This window comes from Schistocerca piceifrons, chromosome 3 (genome assembly GCF_021461385.2).
Source record: "Schistocerca piceifrons isolate TAMUIC-IGC-003096 chromosome 3, iqSchPice1.1, whole genome shotgun sequence".
Taxonomy (NCBI): domain Eukaryota; kingdom Metazoa; phylum Arthropoda; class Insecta; order Orthoptera; family Acrididae; genus Schistocerca; species Schistocerca piceifrons.
The window spans coordinates 291,221,576-291,237,364 of NC_060140.1; the positions used below are offsets into that span (position 1 = coordinate 291,221,576).

Below are 15,789 nucleotides of genomic sequence, written 5' to 3' on the forward strand. Positions count from 1 at the left end.
TCCTGTTTCGGTTTTCCCACAGTCCATGTTTCACTACCATACAATGCTGTACTCCAGACGTACATCCTCAGAAATTTCTTCCTCAAATTAAGGCCGGTATTTGATGTTAGTAGACTTCTCTTGGCCAGAAATGCCTTTTTTGCCATAGTGAGTCTGCTTTTGATGTCCTCCTTGCTCCGTCCGTCATTGGTTATTTTACTGCCTAGGTAGCAGAATTCCTTAACTTCATTGACTTCGTGACCATCAATCCTGATGTTAAGTTTCTCGCTGTTCTCATTTCTACTACTTCTCACTACCTTCGTTTTTCTCCGATTTACTCTCAAACCATACTGTCTACTCATTAGACTGTTCATTCCGTTCAGCAGATCATTCAATTCTTCTTCACTTTCACTCAGGATAGCAATGTCATCAGCGAATCGTATCATTGATATCCTTTCACCTTGTATTTTAATTCCACTCCTGAACCTTTCTTTTATTTCCATCATTGCTTCCTCGATGTACAGATTGAAGAGTAGGGGCGGAAGGCTACAGCCTTGTCTTACACCCTTCTTAATACGAGCACTTCGTTCTTGATCGTCCACTCTTATTATTCCCTCCTGGTTGTTGTACATATTGTATATGACCCGTCTCTCCCTACAGCTTACCAATACTTTTTTCAGAATCTCGAACAGCTTGCACCATTTTATATTGTCGAACGCTTTTTCCAGGTCGACAAATCCTATGAAAGTGTCTTGATTTTTCTTTAGCCTTGCTTCCATTATTAGCCGTAACGTCAGAATTGCCTCTCTCGTCCCTTTACTTTTCCTAAAGCCAAACTGATCGTCACCTAGCGCATTCTCAACTTTCTTTTCCATTCTTCTGTATATTCTTTCTTGTAAGCAGCTTCGACGCATGAGCTGTTAAGCTGATTGTGCGATAATTCTCGCACTTGTCAGCTCTTACCGTCTTCGGAATTGTGTTGATGACGCTTTTCCGAAAGTGAGATGGTATATCGCCAGACTCATATATTCTGCACACCAAAGTGAATAGTCGTTTTGCTGCCACTTCCCCCAATGATTTTAGAAATTCTGATGGAATGTTATCTATCCCTTCTGCCTTATTTGACCGTAAGTCCTCCAAAGCTCTTTTAAATTCCGATTCTAATACTGGATCCCCTATCTCTTCTAAATCGACCCCTGTTTCTTCTTCTATCACGTCAGACAAATCTTCACCCTCATAGTGGCTTTCAATGTATTCTTTCCACCTATCTGCTCTCTCCTCTGCATTTAACAGTGGGATTCCCGTTGCACTCTTAATGTTACCACGGTTGCTTTTAATGTCACCAAAGTTTGTTTTGACTTTCCTGTATGCTGAGTCTGTCCTTCCGACAATCATATCTTTTTCGATGTCTTCACATTTTTCCCGCAGCCATTTCGTCTTAGCTTCCCTACACTTCCTATTTATTTCATTCCTCAGCGACTTGTATTTCTGTATTCCTGATTTTCCCGGAACATGTTTGTACTTCCTCCTTTCATCAATCAACTGAAGTATTTCTTCTGTTACCCATGGTTTCTTCGCAGCTACCTTCTTTGTACCTATGTTTTCCTTCCCAACTTCTGTGATGGCTCTTTTTAGAGATGTCCATTCCTCTTCAACTGTACTGCCTACTGCGCTATTCCTTATTGCTGTATCTATAGCGTTAGAGAACTTCAAATGTATCTCGTCATTCCTTAGTACTTCCGTATCCCACTTCTTTGCGTATTGATTCTTCCTGATTAATGTCTTGAACTTCAGCCTACTCTTCATCACTACTATACTGTGATCTGAGTCTATATCTGCTCCTGGGTACGCCTTACAATCCAGTATCTCATTTCGGAATCTCTGTCTGACCATGATGTAATCTAATTTAAATCTTCCCGTATCTCCCGGCCTTTTCCAAGTATACCTCCTCCCCTTGTGATTCTTGAACAGGGTATTCGCTATTACTAGCTGAAACTTGTTAGAGAACTCAATTAGCCTTTCTCCTCTTTCATTCCTTGTCCCAAGCCCATATTCTCCTGTAACCTTTTCTTCTACTCCTTCCCCTACAACTGCATTCCAGTCGCCCATGACTATTAGATTTTCGTCCCCCTTTACATACTGCATTACCCTTTCATTATCCTCATACACTTTCTCTATTTGTTCATCTCATGTAGAGATTAATCTCTCATTACTGTAGCGTTTTCGACACACATTGTGAACTATTATCGATCTCTGTCCCTCCAAGAGTTTGCACTTGTTGTCCTTTCTTTCGAACACTTGCCATACGAGATGTCTCCAATTCTTTTTCCCTTCAATTCAGTTGCCTCATTTCCATTAAATGGATTTTGAGATATAAAACAATTCATTTCTTTACAATCTATGTGTTTAAAAATGCGAACGATATTATAGAACGATAGACTCGTACTGACGATTCACGCACAATGTTTGAGCTCTGTCACTAGATGTTCCGTAGAAGGGGGATCCCCAATGCCGAGGTGTGGTGTCCTTTTCTACCTGCGGCACGTCACTTTAAAGCTACGGTAAAAAAAAGTTTACCACATAAATGAAAGGAAATTTTCTCTAGTCTATTTATTACATAACTGTTTTCACCGTAAAACGATGCAGAAAGGAGACATTGTCAAAAAACTGCTTTGGGGGTGTCATCTTTAAAATACGCTGACACGAGCTGCAAAGATAAGAGATGGCTAAGTGAAAATGCGAAATCAGCACTTAAAAATCAATAGAAATACCAATTTTCAAAACGTCCGGAAAACTTTGGAGGTAATCCACCTTTTCGAGCACCAAATGATTGCCACAATACGTCTGCTTTACATGATATTACCAATATATGTGACAGCGTAAGCTACAAATAGGTTCCCTTCAGTGTCGCAGGAAACCAACCGCTACTGTACCCCTGAATTTTTAGCAGCGGCATGACTCAAGAAAATATTCTTGGTTTGCAAGCCATGTAAACCTAATTAAAATTCTTGAGATTGCGACACCTTTCACCGCCATCAAATGGTTCAAATGGCTCTGAGCCCTATGGGACTTAACTTCTAAGGTCATCAGTCCCCTAGAACTTAGAACTAATTAAACCTAACTAACCTAAGGACATCACACACATCCATGACCGAGGCAGGATTTAAACTTCCGACCGTAGCGGTCGCGCGGTTCCAGACTGTAGCGCCTAGAACCGCTCGGCCACCTCGGCCGGCCTCACCGCCATCGTCTCCAGGAGTTGAAACTACTAACTTTTGGAATTGCTACGTATCCTCTTCATGTGTAATTAGCACATATGAAGAGGATATCTGTTTCCTGAAGCCAGTGGTTCAACTATGACAACGATGGCAGTACAGCTGTCTAAAGCTCGAGAATTTTAACTCGGTTTATGCAAGTTGAATATCGATAGTATTTTTCATCTATTAGCTACAATCTATAATTCTATAGCCGTACACGACGAAGCATATATGTCTGCTTTGCTTTGTCCCCAGCTTCATCCGATTTTTCGATGTTTCAAATTGTCCTGTTTCCCCCATGTCACGTAACTTTTCCTGTTTAGTTCTCCTGAACTACAAAACCCACCCATGATCTAAAATCACATCTCCACTGCTAGAAGCTTATTCCGTACAGACTGACATCATCATGACAATTGTTACTCTAACGATGACCACGAACAAAGGACCACATTAACAGCACAATCGCAGATGGCCCGACGTGTGTGAATTAATCTGAACAGCCCAGCTTAGTCATGGCTTAGAACAGCAACGCTCGCTAGAATATGAGGCATTATATTTAACGGTTTTTCGCCTCATAATTTTAATATAACAAGTGACGCACAAAAACTGCTTAATTTGTATTTCAAATTCTGTCCGGCCGAATAGCGGAGATTAGCAGGAGCCAGCCAGCAACCAATATGATGAACTAAAAAAGGAAAAAGGGCACGAAACACAGCTGGACGTGATTCTCACTGATTATGTCGCGTGTTGTTGTTATGTCGCCGTACATGCTGAGCCACGTTCCATGTAGCACGTCAACTGTGCTTCGGTTACATCAAGTCTACACACGACGCGCCCCGACCACACACTGTGCAATGTCACATCTGCAATCTGTTTTAATTAACAAAAACCAGTGGATTACAACGTGTTTTCGAAAAAGTTGAAGTGTTTGGAGGCATTATGACAGAACATTCGAAAACGTGAACGAGTAGTAAAAAATGAAGATGGTGATTGTTGTTACTTGTGTCGCCTTCTGTCCTAAGTCTGGTTTGGCGTAGTGCTTCGCGCTAGTCTGTCTTCTACAAGCCTCTTCACCTCTGCATAACCCAGCAACCTACACCAATTTAAACCTTACAGCAATCAAGTCTTCGTCTCCCTCTACAATGTTCACCCCTACATTTCCCGCCATTACCATACTGATGGTTCCTTGAAGCCCTAGGCTGTGTCACGTAAGCTAATCCCTCCCTTTAGTCAAGTTCTACAATAAACTTCTTTTTCCCACAATTATGAGGGGCGAGGGGCGTTTAATAAATAATGCAAAACTTTTTCCGGAAAGCAGGTTGGTTTTATTGAGGATTCCAATGTGCCATATTATTTCTCACTCTTTTGGCTACGAAACGCTGTTTTTTAATATTATATACGTTCAACGTGAGGGGCTTAAGCCACCTTACTTGGAGGGCCTTATGCCCCGTTGGTACCACTCCACTAGTCAACTTCGGAGCCACCGTCTTGCTGCATCAATAACCTCCCCGTGATCCACGTATTGTTGCCTGTGGAGTGCATCCTCATTGTGCAAAACAGATGGAAGTTGGAAGGCGCGAGATGCTGGCTCTAGTGGGGTGGGTGTGAAAGAACGGTCCAGCAAAGTTTTTTGAGCTCCTCTCCAGTGCGCAGCACTACCAACAGAGACGTCCAACTAAACGGTGAGGTATTTGATTATGATCCGTCGATCACGTCGAATGAGAGTGTACGAACGTTCGAACATTGCAAGAGTCTCAGTTGTGTGCGTCCGACCGACACGTGGGAGATCGGACAGGTTTGCTCGACCTTGTTGCGAATATTGCAAGTACACACACTTCGCACACCGACTCATCGTGCTTTTGTTCACTGGCAGGTCTCCATAGACATTCCACAGGCGCCTATGAATGCCAAAACAAATCAATGACAGCTCTCAGCCTGGAACACACCTCCGTTCCAGACACCATTCTTAAGGCTACGTATAGCGCCACCACTTATCAGAAATTCATGAAACTATATGGGCTGATGTGGGAATATCTCACGATGTCCCATAACACATTCGGTTTTTTTACGGCCGGCTGGAGTGGCCGAGCGGTTCTAGGTGCTACAGTCTGGAACCGCGCGATCGCTACAGTCGCAGGTTCGAATCCTGTCTCGGGCATGGATGTGTTTGATGTCCTTAGGTTAGTTAGGTTTAACTAGTTCTAAGTTCTAGAGGACTGATAACCTCAGAAGTTGAGTTCAAAAATGGTTCAAATGGCTCGGAGCACTATGGGACTTAACTTCTGAGGTCATTAGTCCCCTAGAACTTAGAACTAGTTAAACCTAACTAACCTAAGGACATCACACACATCCATGCCCGAGGCAGGATTCGAACCTGCGACCGTAGCAGCAGCGCAATTCCAGACTGTAGCGCCTAGAACCGCTCGGCCACTTCGGTCGGCAGTTGAGTCCCATAGTGCTCAGAGCCATTTGAACCTTTTTTTCTTTTACGGAAATTGGCCGAGAAAAAAATATTCTGCATTAGTTACTGAACGCCCATCGTATATTCTTCTTCATCTATTAATTTAATTTTCAATGTTCTCCTGTAGCGCCATATTTCAACAGCTTCTATTCCATTCCTGCCTGAACTGTTTATCGTCCACTTCCGTACAAGGCTAAACTCTAGACAAACACTCTCACAGAAGACTTTCAAGCACTTACATTTATATTAGATAACACCTTTCTTGTTTTGAGAATCGCTTTTCTTACTACTGTGAGTGTGCATTTTATATCCATTCTACTTTGGTCATAATCTGTCACGTTGTAATTCCCTTACTCACCATTAAAGGAAAAAAATTAAAAATCTGTTGTAATAATTTACAAACACGAATAATTTCATCCATCTTCAGAAAACTACGTTCCTGTTAACTGCTATGTGTTCGAGGCCAGCAACATCATATATGGGGGGATTCAACTGGCTGCACCGATCGGTTTTATGCAACGCACAGCGCCTTCAAAAACCACGCGCGAAATTTCACATACTCTCACTTGCTAAGCACAAACTATTGGTACTACGGAGAAAATGAACAGGACCTTTTAGAATGAAACTGAATGTAGTTAAATTTTGTAATGGTGTACGTTTTCGCTGGAGTTATTCAACAAAAACGCGTTTGATGGTCACTTTTGTAAATTTTTCTTGAATAATTCGAGAACTTTGGCCTCTAACGAAAACGTATCCCAGTATAAAATTCAACTATATTAAATTTTTTACAATAGGTCCTGATCAGTTTTTTTCTGTACCACTAATAGTTGCATATAGCAAGTGAGAGAAAATGAAAATCTCACATGTGGTATTCGAAGGTGTTGCAGCCTTCATAAAATTCCTAGGTAGAGCTAGCTCAACCACCCTGTCTATAGCTGTGCTGCAGTTATGGTTGTTTCAGAACGATAACAAACAAAACTTCTATAAAAACAAGATTTTCATGACATTCAGGGTACAAACTGCTCAATAACAGAAATAGTTAATAAAAATCACTGCCTTAAGTGTAGTCTGAATCTCACTTCATCAGCGTTACATTCGAATTTCATGCATTTATGCGAAGTCTCTGGTTTGATCGTTTGCCGTCGCAACTTCCTGCAGAGCAAGCGCTACCAGGGGTTTGAGGCAGCGAATTCCGTGACTTCTGGTGATGTCCCCATAACAACTGAGGTGTGTTGTTCTTAATTTGGTGATGATTCTTATCACTCTCACCGCGCGGAGTGGCCTTGCGGTTCGAGGCGCCATGGCACGGACTGCGCGGCCCCTCCCGCCGGAGGTTCGGTTCGAGTCCTCCCTCGGGAATGTGTGTGTGTGTGTGTGTGTGTGTGTGTGTGTGTGTTGTTGTTGTTCTTAGCATAAGTTAGTTTAAGTATTGTGTAAGCCTAGGGACCGATGACCTCAGCAGTTTGATCCCTTAGGAATTCACACACATTTGTACATTTTAATTTTGTCACGCTCATTCGTTCCTTTACATGTTCATTTTATCGTGATTCACCCTTGTTACATCCGCGTAACGACTGAACATTTTCGTCTCCAAGCAGCATTTTTACATGTTTTTTCGTTGCTGCCCAACATTCTACGCCATAAAAAACCACTGAATGAAAGAAGGATCTGTTATATTTCCCCTTAAGTTGGTTGGAACCATTTCAGTTGGTACGATTACAATGATAAAATTAGCATTTCAAAAGTCAGCAACAAGGGGACTTCATCCAAACATAACACACGTAATCATTACCTCCGCTTTAGGATCATCGCCCCTAATAGTTGCATGTGAAGTGCTCCAGATGCCTACCACTAAACCTCTAATCCGAAATTGTCGAATCTTTCTCTTCGTTATGGGTATTATCTTGCAGATATCCACGTGTAATAATAGCTGCCATTTATCACAGCAAATTCAAAGTTGGTTCAAAAAAATGGCTCTGAGCACTATGGGACTTAACATTGGAGGTCATCAGTCCTCTAGAACTTAGAGCTACTTAAACCTAAGTAACCTAAGGACATCATGCCCGAGGCAGGATTCGAACCTGCGACCGTAGCGGTCGTGCGGTTCCAGACTGAAGCGCCTAGAACCGCTCGGCCACACAGGCCAGCCTCAAAGTTGGTGCAAGTCTTTACGTTTTCCAGGACTAATCTCGTTTCGAGTTGTGATCTTGCACTCTTTTATACCTTTCATGTAAATCCAACACCAGTGGAAAGATCACATATGTTGATGTGTGAAAGAAAAAATGTTTCAACTCATCTATAGATGTGGGACGGTTAGGCAACATCTAAATCGGTAACGACTGACACAATGTTCCAGAATAAGGAGTCAAACTGATTCTCCACTTCCGGGCACAGGCAATAATTTTACACTAAAAAAAGTTGTAACTAAAAATATCATAATGTATGGGTTACAAGAATACTTTCTCCTAGCGATAGAGGCAGCAGTCACAATTTCTGCAATTTCTACTCTACACAATAATATAGATTTCGAAACTCTACAAGTCATCTGCTAATGATGATTGTCATAATTTGACTTGCAATGTCCTTACTCAACAGTAACCCACTTTCAGCTATGTATCACATTGTCAGTAGATTGCACTCAAAATTAATAATGGCCTATTTGAATAACGATTTCATATGCAACTTCATATATTCGACTAGCCTTTTCCCCATGGCTGCACTCACGAACGCTTTCGACAAACATCTCCTCCCCCCCCCCCCCCTTGTGTACACCTCTTCCTACTCCCATCTCTCTCCCTACCTTGTCCTCGCACCTGTATATGTCCATTTCCTCCTCCCCACTCCCTCTGTTCTCCCTTTCTTCTTTCTCTCTTTGTCCATCTCCTCCTCCCTCTTGCCAAAAACGCATTCCTCCCCTTACAACACTACCCCCTCCTCTGTCCATCTCCTCCGCCCCATCTTTGTTTTCCACTCACTCACTAGCCCTCTGTACCTTCCCCCTGCCTCCTCCATCTCCCTTTCCTCCTTCTCTCTCTGACAATCTCCTCCATCCCTCTTTCTGTTGTACTCTCCACATCCCTCTCTACCAGCTCACTGTTGTCCTCTCTCTATATCACATCCCCACCTCCCTCCCTCCCTCCCTCCCCCCCCCCCCCCTCTCTCTCTCTCTCTCTCTCTCTCTCTCTCTCTCTCTCTCTCTCTCTCTCTCTCTGTGTGTGTGTGTGTGTGTGTGTGTGTGTGTGTGTGTGTGTGTGAGTCCTCCCTGCCTCCCCTCTGCCCCTCTGTCTGGCCATCTCCTCCAAAACCCCTTTTCTCTGTCCATCACAGTCTGCCTTGCCATCTTCCCCTAACCATCTCCCCATATCCCCTTTTTTGTGTCCAACGCCCATCTCTCTGCACATCTCGTCCTCTCCCTCTCCTTGTCCATCTCTTCCTCCCTTCTCTATCCCAATCCACACCCTCCTGCCTCCCCTCTATGTCAACCATCCCCCTGCCAAGCCTATACACACATCTAAACCCTGAAGGCCACTTCCACTACACTGTAATGCTTTCTTTTGTCCCTGACATGTAGGTTGCCCTGCAAAGCAGATCGATAAGGTACACCGATACTCCTCCAACACAACACATCTGTTGTGTAAGGTGGCCCATACCACTGGACTGGAAACACTATTTCTTGCCTCTGAGATGTAGTCTGCACTGCAAGGTATGTCGATTACCCAAGCTGATTCTGTTCCCACATAACATAACTGTAATGCAGGGCAGCCTATGCCAAATGCTTTCATATTATCATCATTAAGTTGAAGGAAACAAACAGACTGAATGTTTTGTAAATGACTGATGTATGTTAACTCAAGAACAAAATTCTAAAATAAGTGACTTTGGCCAAGCTTTATCGAAGTTATCAACATTTTCTTAATACACTAATATTAAAACATGCAGTTAATATACAGGGTGTTTCACTAAATGCGTTTGCCTCTTTAGTTACGAAGTAACAGGCGACGGAAATATTTATTGTGGAAGGTCACTATAAGAAACGTTACACTGTCTGTGGAGCTATGAACTTAGTTCATAGTGGCATTATCCAAAGAGTTACAGCAAAAAGATACAATTTCTTAAATAGAACAATAGTTGTTTCTATCATGCACTGGAATCAGTAACACCAACTGTGTATGGATCAATTTAAATTACATTCCTATCACTTCTAGTCTGGGAGCTACAACCCTTTAAAGTTTCAGGGGCTGATACCACACGCTGTACATAATACATGGCTGTGTGGTGGGTGATGGATGTTCTGGCGGTGGGGAGTTGATTTAAATGAGATGTTCATATGTGTGTCCATGTTCCTGAATGCACAATGCAATGCGCCTTCTAAAGGATCTGCGGACGAGATGTAACATCGCCGGTGTCACGGAGCAACATGCGTCCTCGATGCGCCGTTTCAGATCATCTGGTGATGTGGACTCAGAGACATAAACACGGTCCTTTAGATATCCCAACAAAAATGAATGTAATGGTGTTAAATCGGGCGACCTTGCGGGCAGTGAATGAGGACCATGGCGCCCCAACCACCTTCCTGCAAACCTGTTGTTTAGTTCTTCCACAACAGCACGCGCTGAATGGGCTGTGTGACCACTGTGCTGAATCCACATATGGATTTTCGTATGTAGACACACATGTTTCAAGGAGACCACCCAAACTGTCGACTATAAACGCGCGATATAACTCACCTGTCAGTGTACCTGGGAAGCAGTGTGGACCGATGATTTCATCCCCAAGGATTCCACACCATACATTAATAGAGCACCTACGTTGACGGTCGGCAGGTCGGACCCACCGAGGATTGTTTGCGGCTCAGTAGTGCACGTTATGGCGATTCACTGCACCATAATTTGTGAACGTGGACTCATCAGAGAACATAACACCTTGTAAAGGCTCCAGCGTGAAATTACGCATGGCCCATTCACAGAATGTAGCTCTCGCACGGAAATTGTTCCCATGCAGCTGCTGGGTCAGTGACAGGCAGTACGGGTGAAACCTTTGGCCGTGTACTATACGCCACACAGATGTGAGACTGACACCGGCGACTACAGTAACGGCTCGTAAGCTGACATGAGGATCATGGTGTACTGCAGCTAAAACAAACACCTCCGTCTTCTCACTTCTTGCAGTTCTTCGTCTGTTACTGCGGCGCATTACAAAGCTGCCTGTTCTCTTCGCCTAGGATATCTCACGGCGTACGCCATGGCCGCTTCAGTGGCATCGTGTCGGCACTCGCCGAGCATCAGCAACATGTCATCGTACTCGTTGTTCGTGTATGCAATCTTCATCAGATGCCAGTAACTGTGGTATATTGAGCCCCATTTGTTTGTGTGGCTCGAACTGTCGGGTATACGGCCGTGTGCGGCATTCTAACAGCGCATCGAGGAAGCTTCTCGCACCGCGACACCGGCGACGTTACAACTCGGCCGCACCACATTTAGAAGGCGCATTGCGTTATGCGCAGCGTTTGTGGTATCTGCCCCTGAAACTTTGAAGAGTTGTAGCTCCCAAACTAAAGGTGATAGGAACGTAATTTAAATTGATGTATAAACAGATGCATGATAGACACAACTATTGTTCCATTTAAAAATTGTATAATTTTGCTGTAACTCTTTGGATAATAACACAATAAACTATATTCATATCTCCGCAGGCAGTGTAACGTTTCTTATAGTGACATACCGCAGTAAATATTTTCGTCGCCTATTACTTCGTAACTTACAGAGGCAAACACATTTAGTGAAACACCCTGTATATATGGTACAATACTACAATAGAATCAGTGCACGTTGCGTACTCACCGGCCGCTTGGCAGTGCCTTTAGGATGCAACACATGCGTGCTGTCATCTACAGAAGTGACCACAGTTCCACCATATCTAAAATCTAGGTCAGGAAAAATACAAAACACAAGCACAAACAGCACTTGTGACAGAGTTGTTAAGCACCTTCGATCTCTGCCATGCACTGAAAATACATTTAATTCCATCTCAGACCGTACAAGCATCAGGAAACGACTAAACGTTGCTGATCTGTAGATTATAGTCGAGCAGTTACCTAGTGTACAGAATACGTACACCGCATTTTAGGAAAGAGGAATGCACTTCTTGAACATAAAGGCATTTGCTTGGCTTATAAAAATACTTCTACCCCAATAAAATAAAAAAGTAATTGAAGAGAATGGTTATTTTAAGAGTAAACGAGAGATAAGGTGAGGTGGCGGAATGGTTAGCACATTCTCATTCGGGAAGAGCGGGGTTAAAATCCCCTTCTGGGCATTTGTAATTACGTTTTTTATGGTTTCTCTAAATCGATTAACGCGAATACCGGAATGGTGGTCATGAAGAGGGCATGTTCAAGTTACTATCACATCCTTTGTTCCGTCTTTGATGATCTTGTTGTCGATGGGACGTATAACCCATTCTTCCTTGGTAGGCAAAACATAAAGATGAAAAAAATGTCTACTAGCGATAACACCTCGTGGAGTGCAGACCGGTATCAGAAGTTGAAAAAAGATTATTCTGTACTCTAATTAGTTCTGTCTAACGACAAGGTGCTCAGAGAATTATATCGATCCTGAGGCAGTGAATTTTGCAGCAACCGACATACCCGATAATGCAAGTGAAAAATTACTCAGAATAGAAGTGCAAAATTAATGGAAGGTGTAAGATAAGTAACAGTACTGTGAATAGACAGACGCTGCAACAAAATAATAATGCAAGTAAAGCACATACGCGAAAACATCACAGAAAGAGGCGTTGAAGGAGAAATGGAAGACTAGACATACATATAATGGGAACGGAGCGCATTTATTTAGTGTTAGAACTGTTTTCGTGCGGAAAAAAGAACTGCCTTTAAATTGAAAATAATTTCTTTACACCAAAATGCGTCGAAACAACACTGACATATACAAGCATAACGCTCATTTCATTACCTAAATATGTTATTTACTCTCACTCACTGAAGTCTTCACTTGCTTATAGTAAGTTACAGTGCTCACATGTAACATTCTGTTTCGTTATAATAAAACTTAATTGACAGTTCGCAATTCATGGTTGAGAGATGATGGGTAGCCACTTCTGAACTAATCTTCCAGGCTTGTGTGCCCACGTTAGAAACAACTAAGCCACTTAATCACAATGTCACATTTCGCATTTTAAAACTACTTGTAGCAGAAAATTTTCTGAAGCAAGAAGCGAAATACTACGTTCAGATTGGAATATATCTCGCAAGAATAAGCTCGACGCCAATGGTAGCGGCGGATTTACTGTCGCCAAAAACCCTATACTGTCTAGTGAATCCGAATGTGAAATAATATGGCTGAAAGTATGCATCCAATGTGGGTGATGTATCGTGGTAATCGAATTTTATAGAAAATCTGCGTTAGGAGCTGCAGGGGGAGGGCGCTTCGGAGAAAATTTGGAGAATATTGCGACTAAGTTTCCAGGTCATGCTACTGTAACAGGGATTACTTCTCGAAGCTGTTATTTTCGACGGAAAAAGTTTATATGAGATTTGTTAGTCCACGTCACACTTCAGCGTCAGCATGCTCTGTACCAAATTCCACGAAAAAACTGTAAAACATGTCGAACCCATTCGTATAGTTTAACTTGAGGGTGAAGTTAACATTCATTCGCAACAGAAGTGTTGTGACTTGGCAAGACAGCCAAGCCACTATGAGAGGAAGCCGAAAGGCACGCGTTTAAGCTCACGCAGGCTGGCGTGAGGTCTGGAACAGTTAAAGGAGTTGAGTCTAGTAAAAAAGTACGTAGCTTCTGGAATACTTAACTTTAATCCATAATTGGTAAACATCGGTCTGACGGTACATGCATCACAAGATAAATAGCAAATGATAATGGCGCCTTGCTAGGTCGTAGCAAATGACGTAGCATGAAGGCTATGCTAACTATCGTCTCAGCAAATGGGAGCGTAATTTGTCAGTGAACCATCGCTAGCAAAGTCGGCTGTACAACTGGGGCGAGTACTAGGAAGTCTCTCTAGACCTGCCGTGTGGCGGCGCTCGGTCTGCAATCACTGACAGTGGCGACACGCGGGTCCGACGTATACTACCGGACCGTGGCCGATTTAAAGGCTACCACCTAGCAAGTGTGGTGTCTGGCGGTGACACCACAAGAAGCACATGTCACGTGCCAGTTTCTAATAACACACGAGCATATGAGCAATATCACATAGATACCTATACTGAGGTGACAAAAGTCATGGGATACCGATATTCACATACACAGATGACGATAGTATCTCATACACAAGAGGAATGAAAGGGCAGTGCGTCGTCAGAGCTGTCGTTTGTACTCAGATGATTCACGTGAAAAGGTTTCCGACGTGATTCGCACGACAGGAATTAACGGACGGTGAACGCGGAATGGTAGTTGGAGCTAGACGAATGGGACATCCCATTTCGTAAATCACTAGGGCGTTCAACACTCCGAGATCCACAGTGTCAATAGTGTGCCGAGAACGTCGAATTTCAGACATTACCTCTCGCCACGGACAACGCAGTGGCCGACAGTGTTTGCAGCGTTAGCATAGAGCTATCGGTGTTAACAGACAAGCAACACTGCGTGAAATAACCGCAGAAATCAATGTAGGACGTACAACGAACGAATCCCTTAGGACAGTGCGGCGAAATTTGGCGTTAACGGGCTGAGGCATCAGACGTTCGACGCGGCGCTTTTGCTAAAAGAACGACGTCACCTGCAGTGCCTCTCCTGGGCTCGTGACCATATTGGTTCGACCTTAGACGACTGGAAAACTGCGACCTGGTCAGATGTTTCCCGATTCCAATTGGTAAGAGATGAAGGTAGGATTCGAGTGCGGTGCAGACCCATGCAAGCCATGAACGCAAGTTGTCAACAAGGCACTGTGAAAGCTGTCGGTGGCTCCAGTTTGCGGGATGTGTTTTCATGGAGCTCACTGGGTATTCTGGTCCGACTGAACCGATCATTGACTGGAAATGGTTATCTTCGGCTATTTGGAGACCATTTGCAGCCATTCATGGATTCCATGTTCCCAAACACGGATGTCATGTCACGGGGAAACACAATCGAGAGGTCAGTTCGTGCAAACCATCCTGCACCGGCACCACTTTCGAAATCAGAGGCAGCATGGCTCAATATTTCTGCACGAGACTTCTGGTGACTTGTTGAGTCGATGCTATGTCGAGTTGCTGCACTACGTCGGGCAAAAGGAGGCTCACACGATATTACGAGGTATCGCATGACATTTGTCGCCTCAGTGTATGTTATTAACTTATAGATATATCTTACTCACACGCTTTAATGTGGTACGGATCTAAGTAACCTCCTTATTACTGCCCATAGATCAACGCTTTATTGAGACTATCGAACGGTGTTACAGAGATGATCTGTCACGTAAGTTGAAGAAGGTGAACAAACTCTGTTAACAAATCATAAAATTATTGATTTGAAAGATGCGTCCTACATGATCGGAAGAGCATGGGACATTGTAAAGGAACAGAATTTGAAAAAAAGCCTGGAATAAAATTTTGGATCCAGAGCAAAACTCCCCAGGTCAAATTGAAAATGACGGACAGAATGATATGTCCGAAATGCCCAGTGTGCTAAAAAAATTCGATTGTCATGCATGTCAGGAAAAAGACGATCAAGATTGGAAGAGTGTCGGCGACTCAGATCCAGGGCAACAAATCATGTAGGATTGCGAAATTGTAAACCTTGTCCCTGGTGAAGATGACGCCCAAAGCATCTCATCAACTAGCAGCCCAGAAAAAGAAAATGAAGATCTATCGGCTGCTTCTGAACTTTTGCTTGTTTAGAAACGGCCTTGCGATTGTCCGAAATTCAAGATGCGAGTGACCAGTAGCAGATAGCTGTCATCAAAAATGTGAATCACTTAGCTGCTCGTAAGTGGATGGGCTTGCTTAGACAGACCAAAATTAAAGTTTTCTTAAAGCGTTAATTCCATGTTTATGTACTGTACACGAAAAATGCCTTTTTGTTTCCTATGCTGTACTACATGTGTTCATACTGTACTAGCCTCTGTAACAATAAAAGAGA

The 15,789-nt window shown here is 43.2% G+C and overlaps 1 protein-coding gene across 6 annotated transcripts in view; it reads right to left on the minus strand.

The window, feature by feature from the left end:
- LOC124788188 (DNA ligase 3) overlaps positions 1-15,789 on the minus strand; it is a 637,556-nt gene that overhangs the window by 44,901 nt on the left and 576,866 nt on the right. For all 6 annotated transcript variants that reach the window (XM_047255354.1, XM_047255349.1, XM_047255352.1 and 3 more), the window contains one exon: positions 11,538-11,613. In XM_047255354.1, coding sequence (XP_047111310.1) covers positions 11,538-11,613 — 76 coding nt within the window. The remainder of the gene's footprint in view (positions 1-11,537; positions 11,614-15,789) is intronic.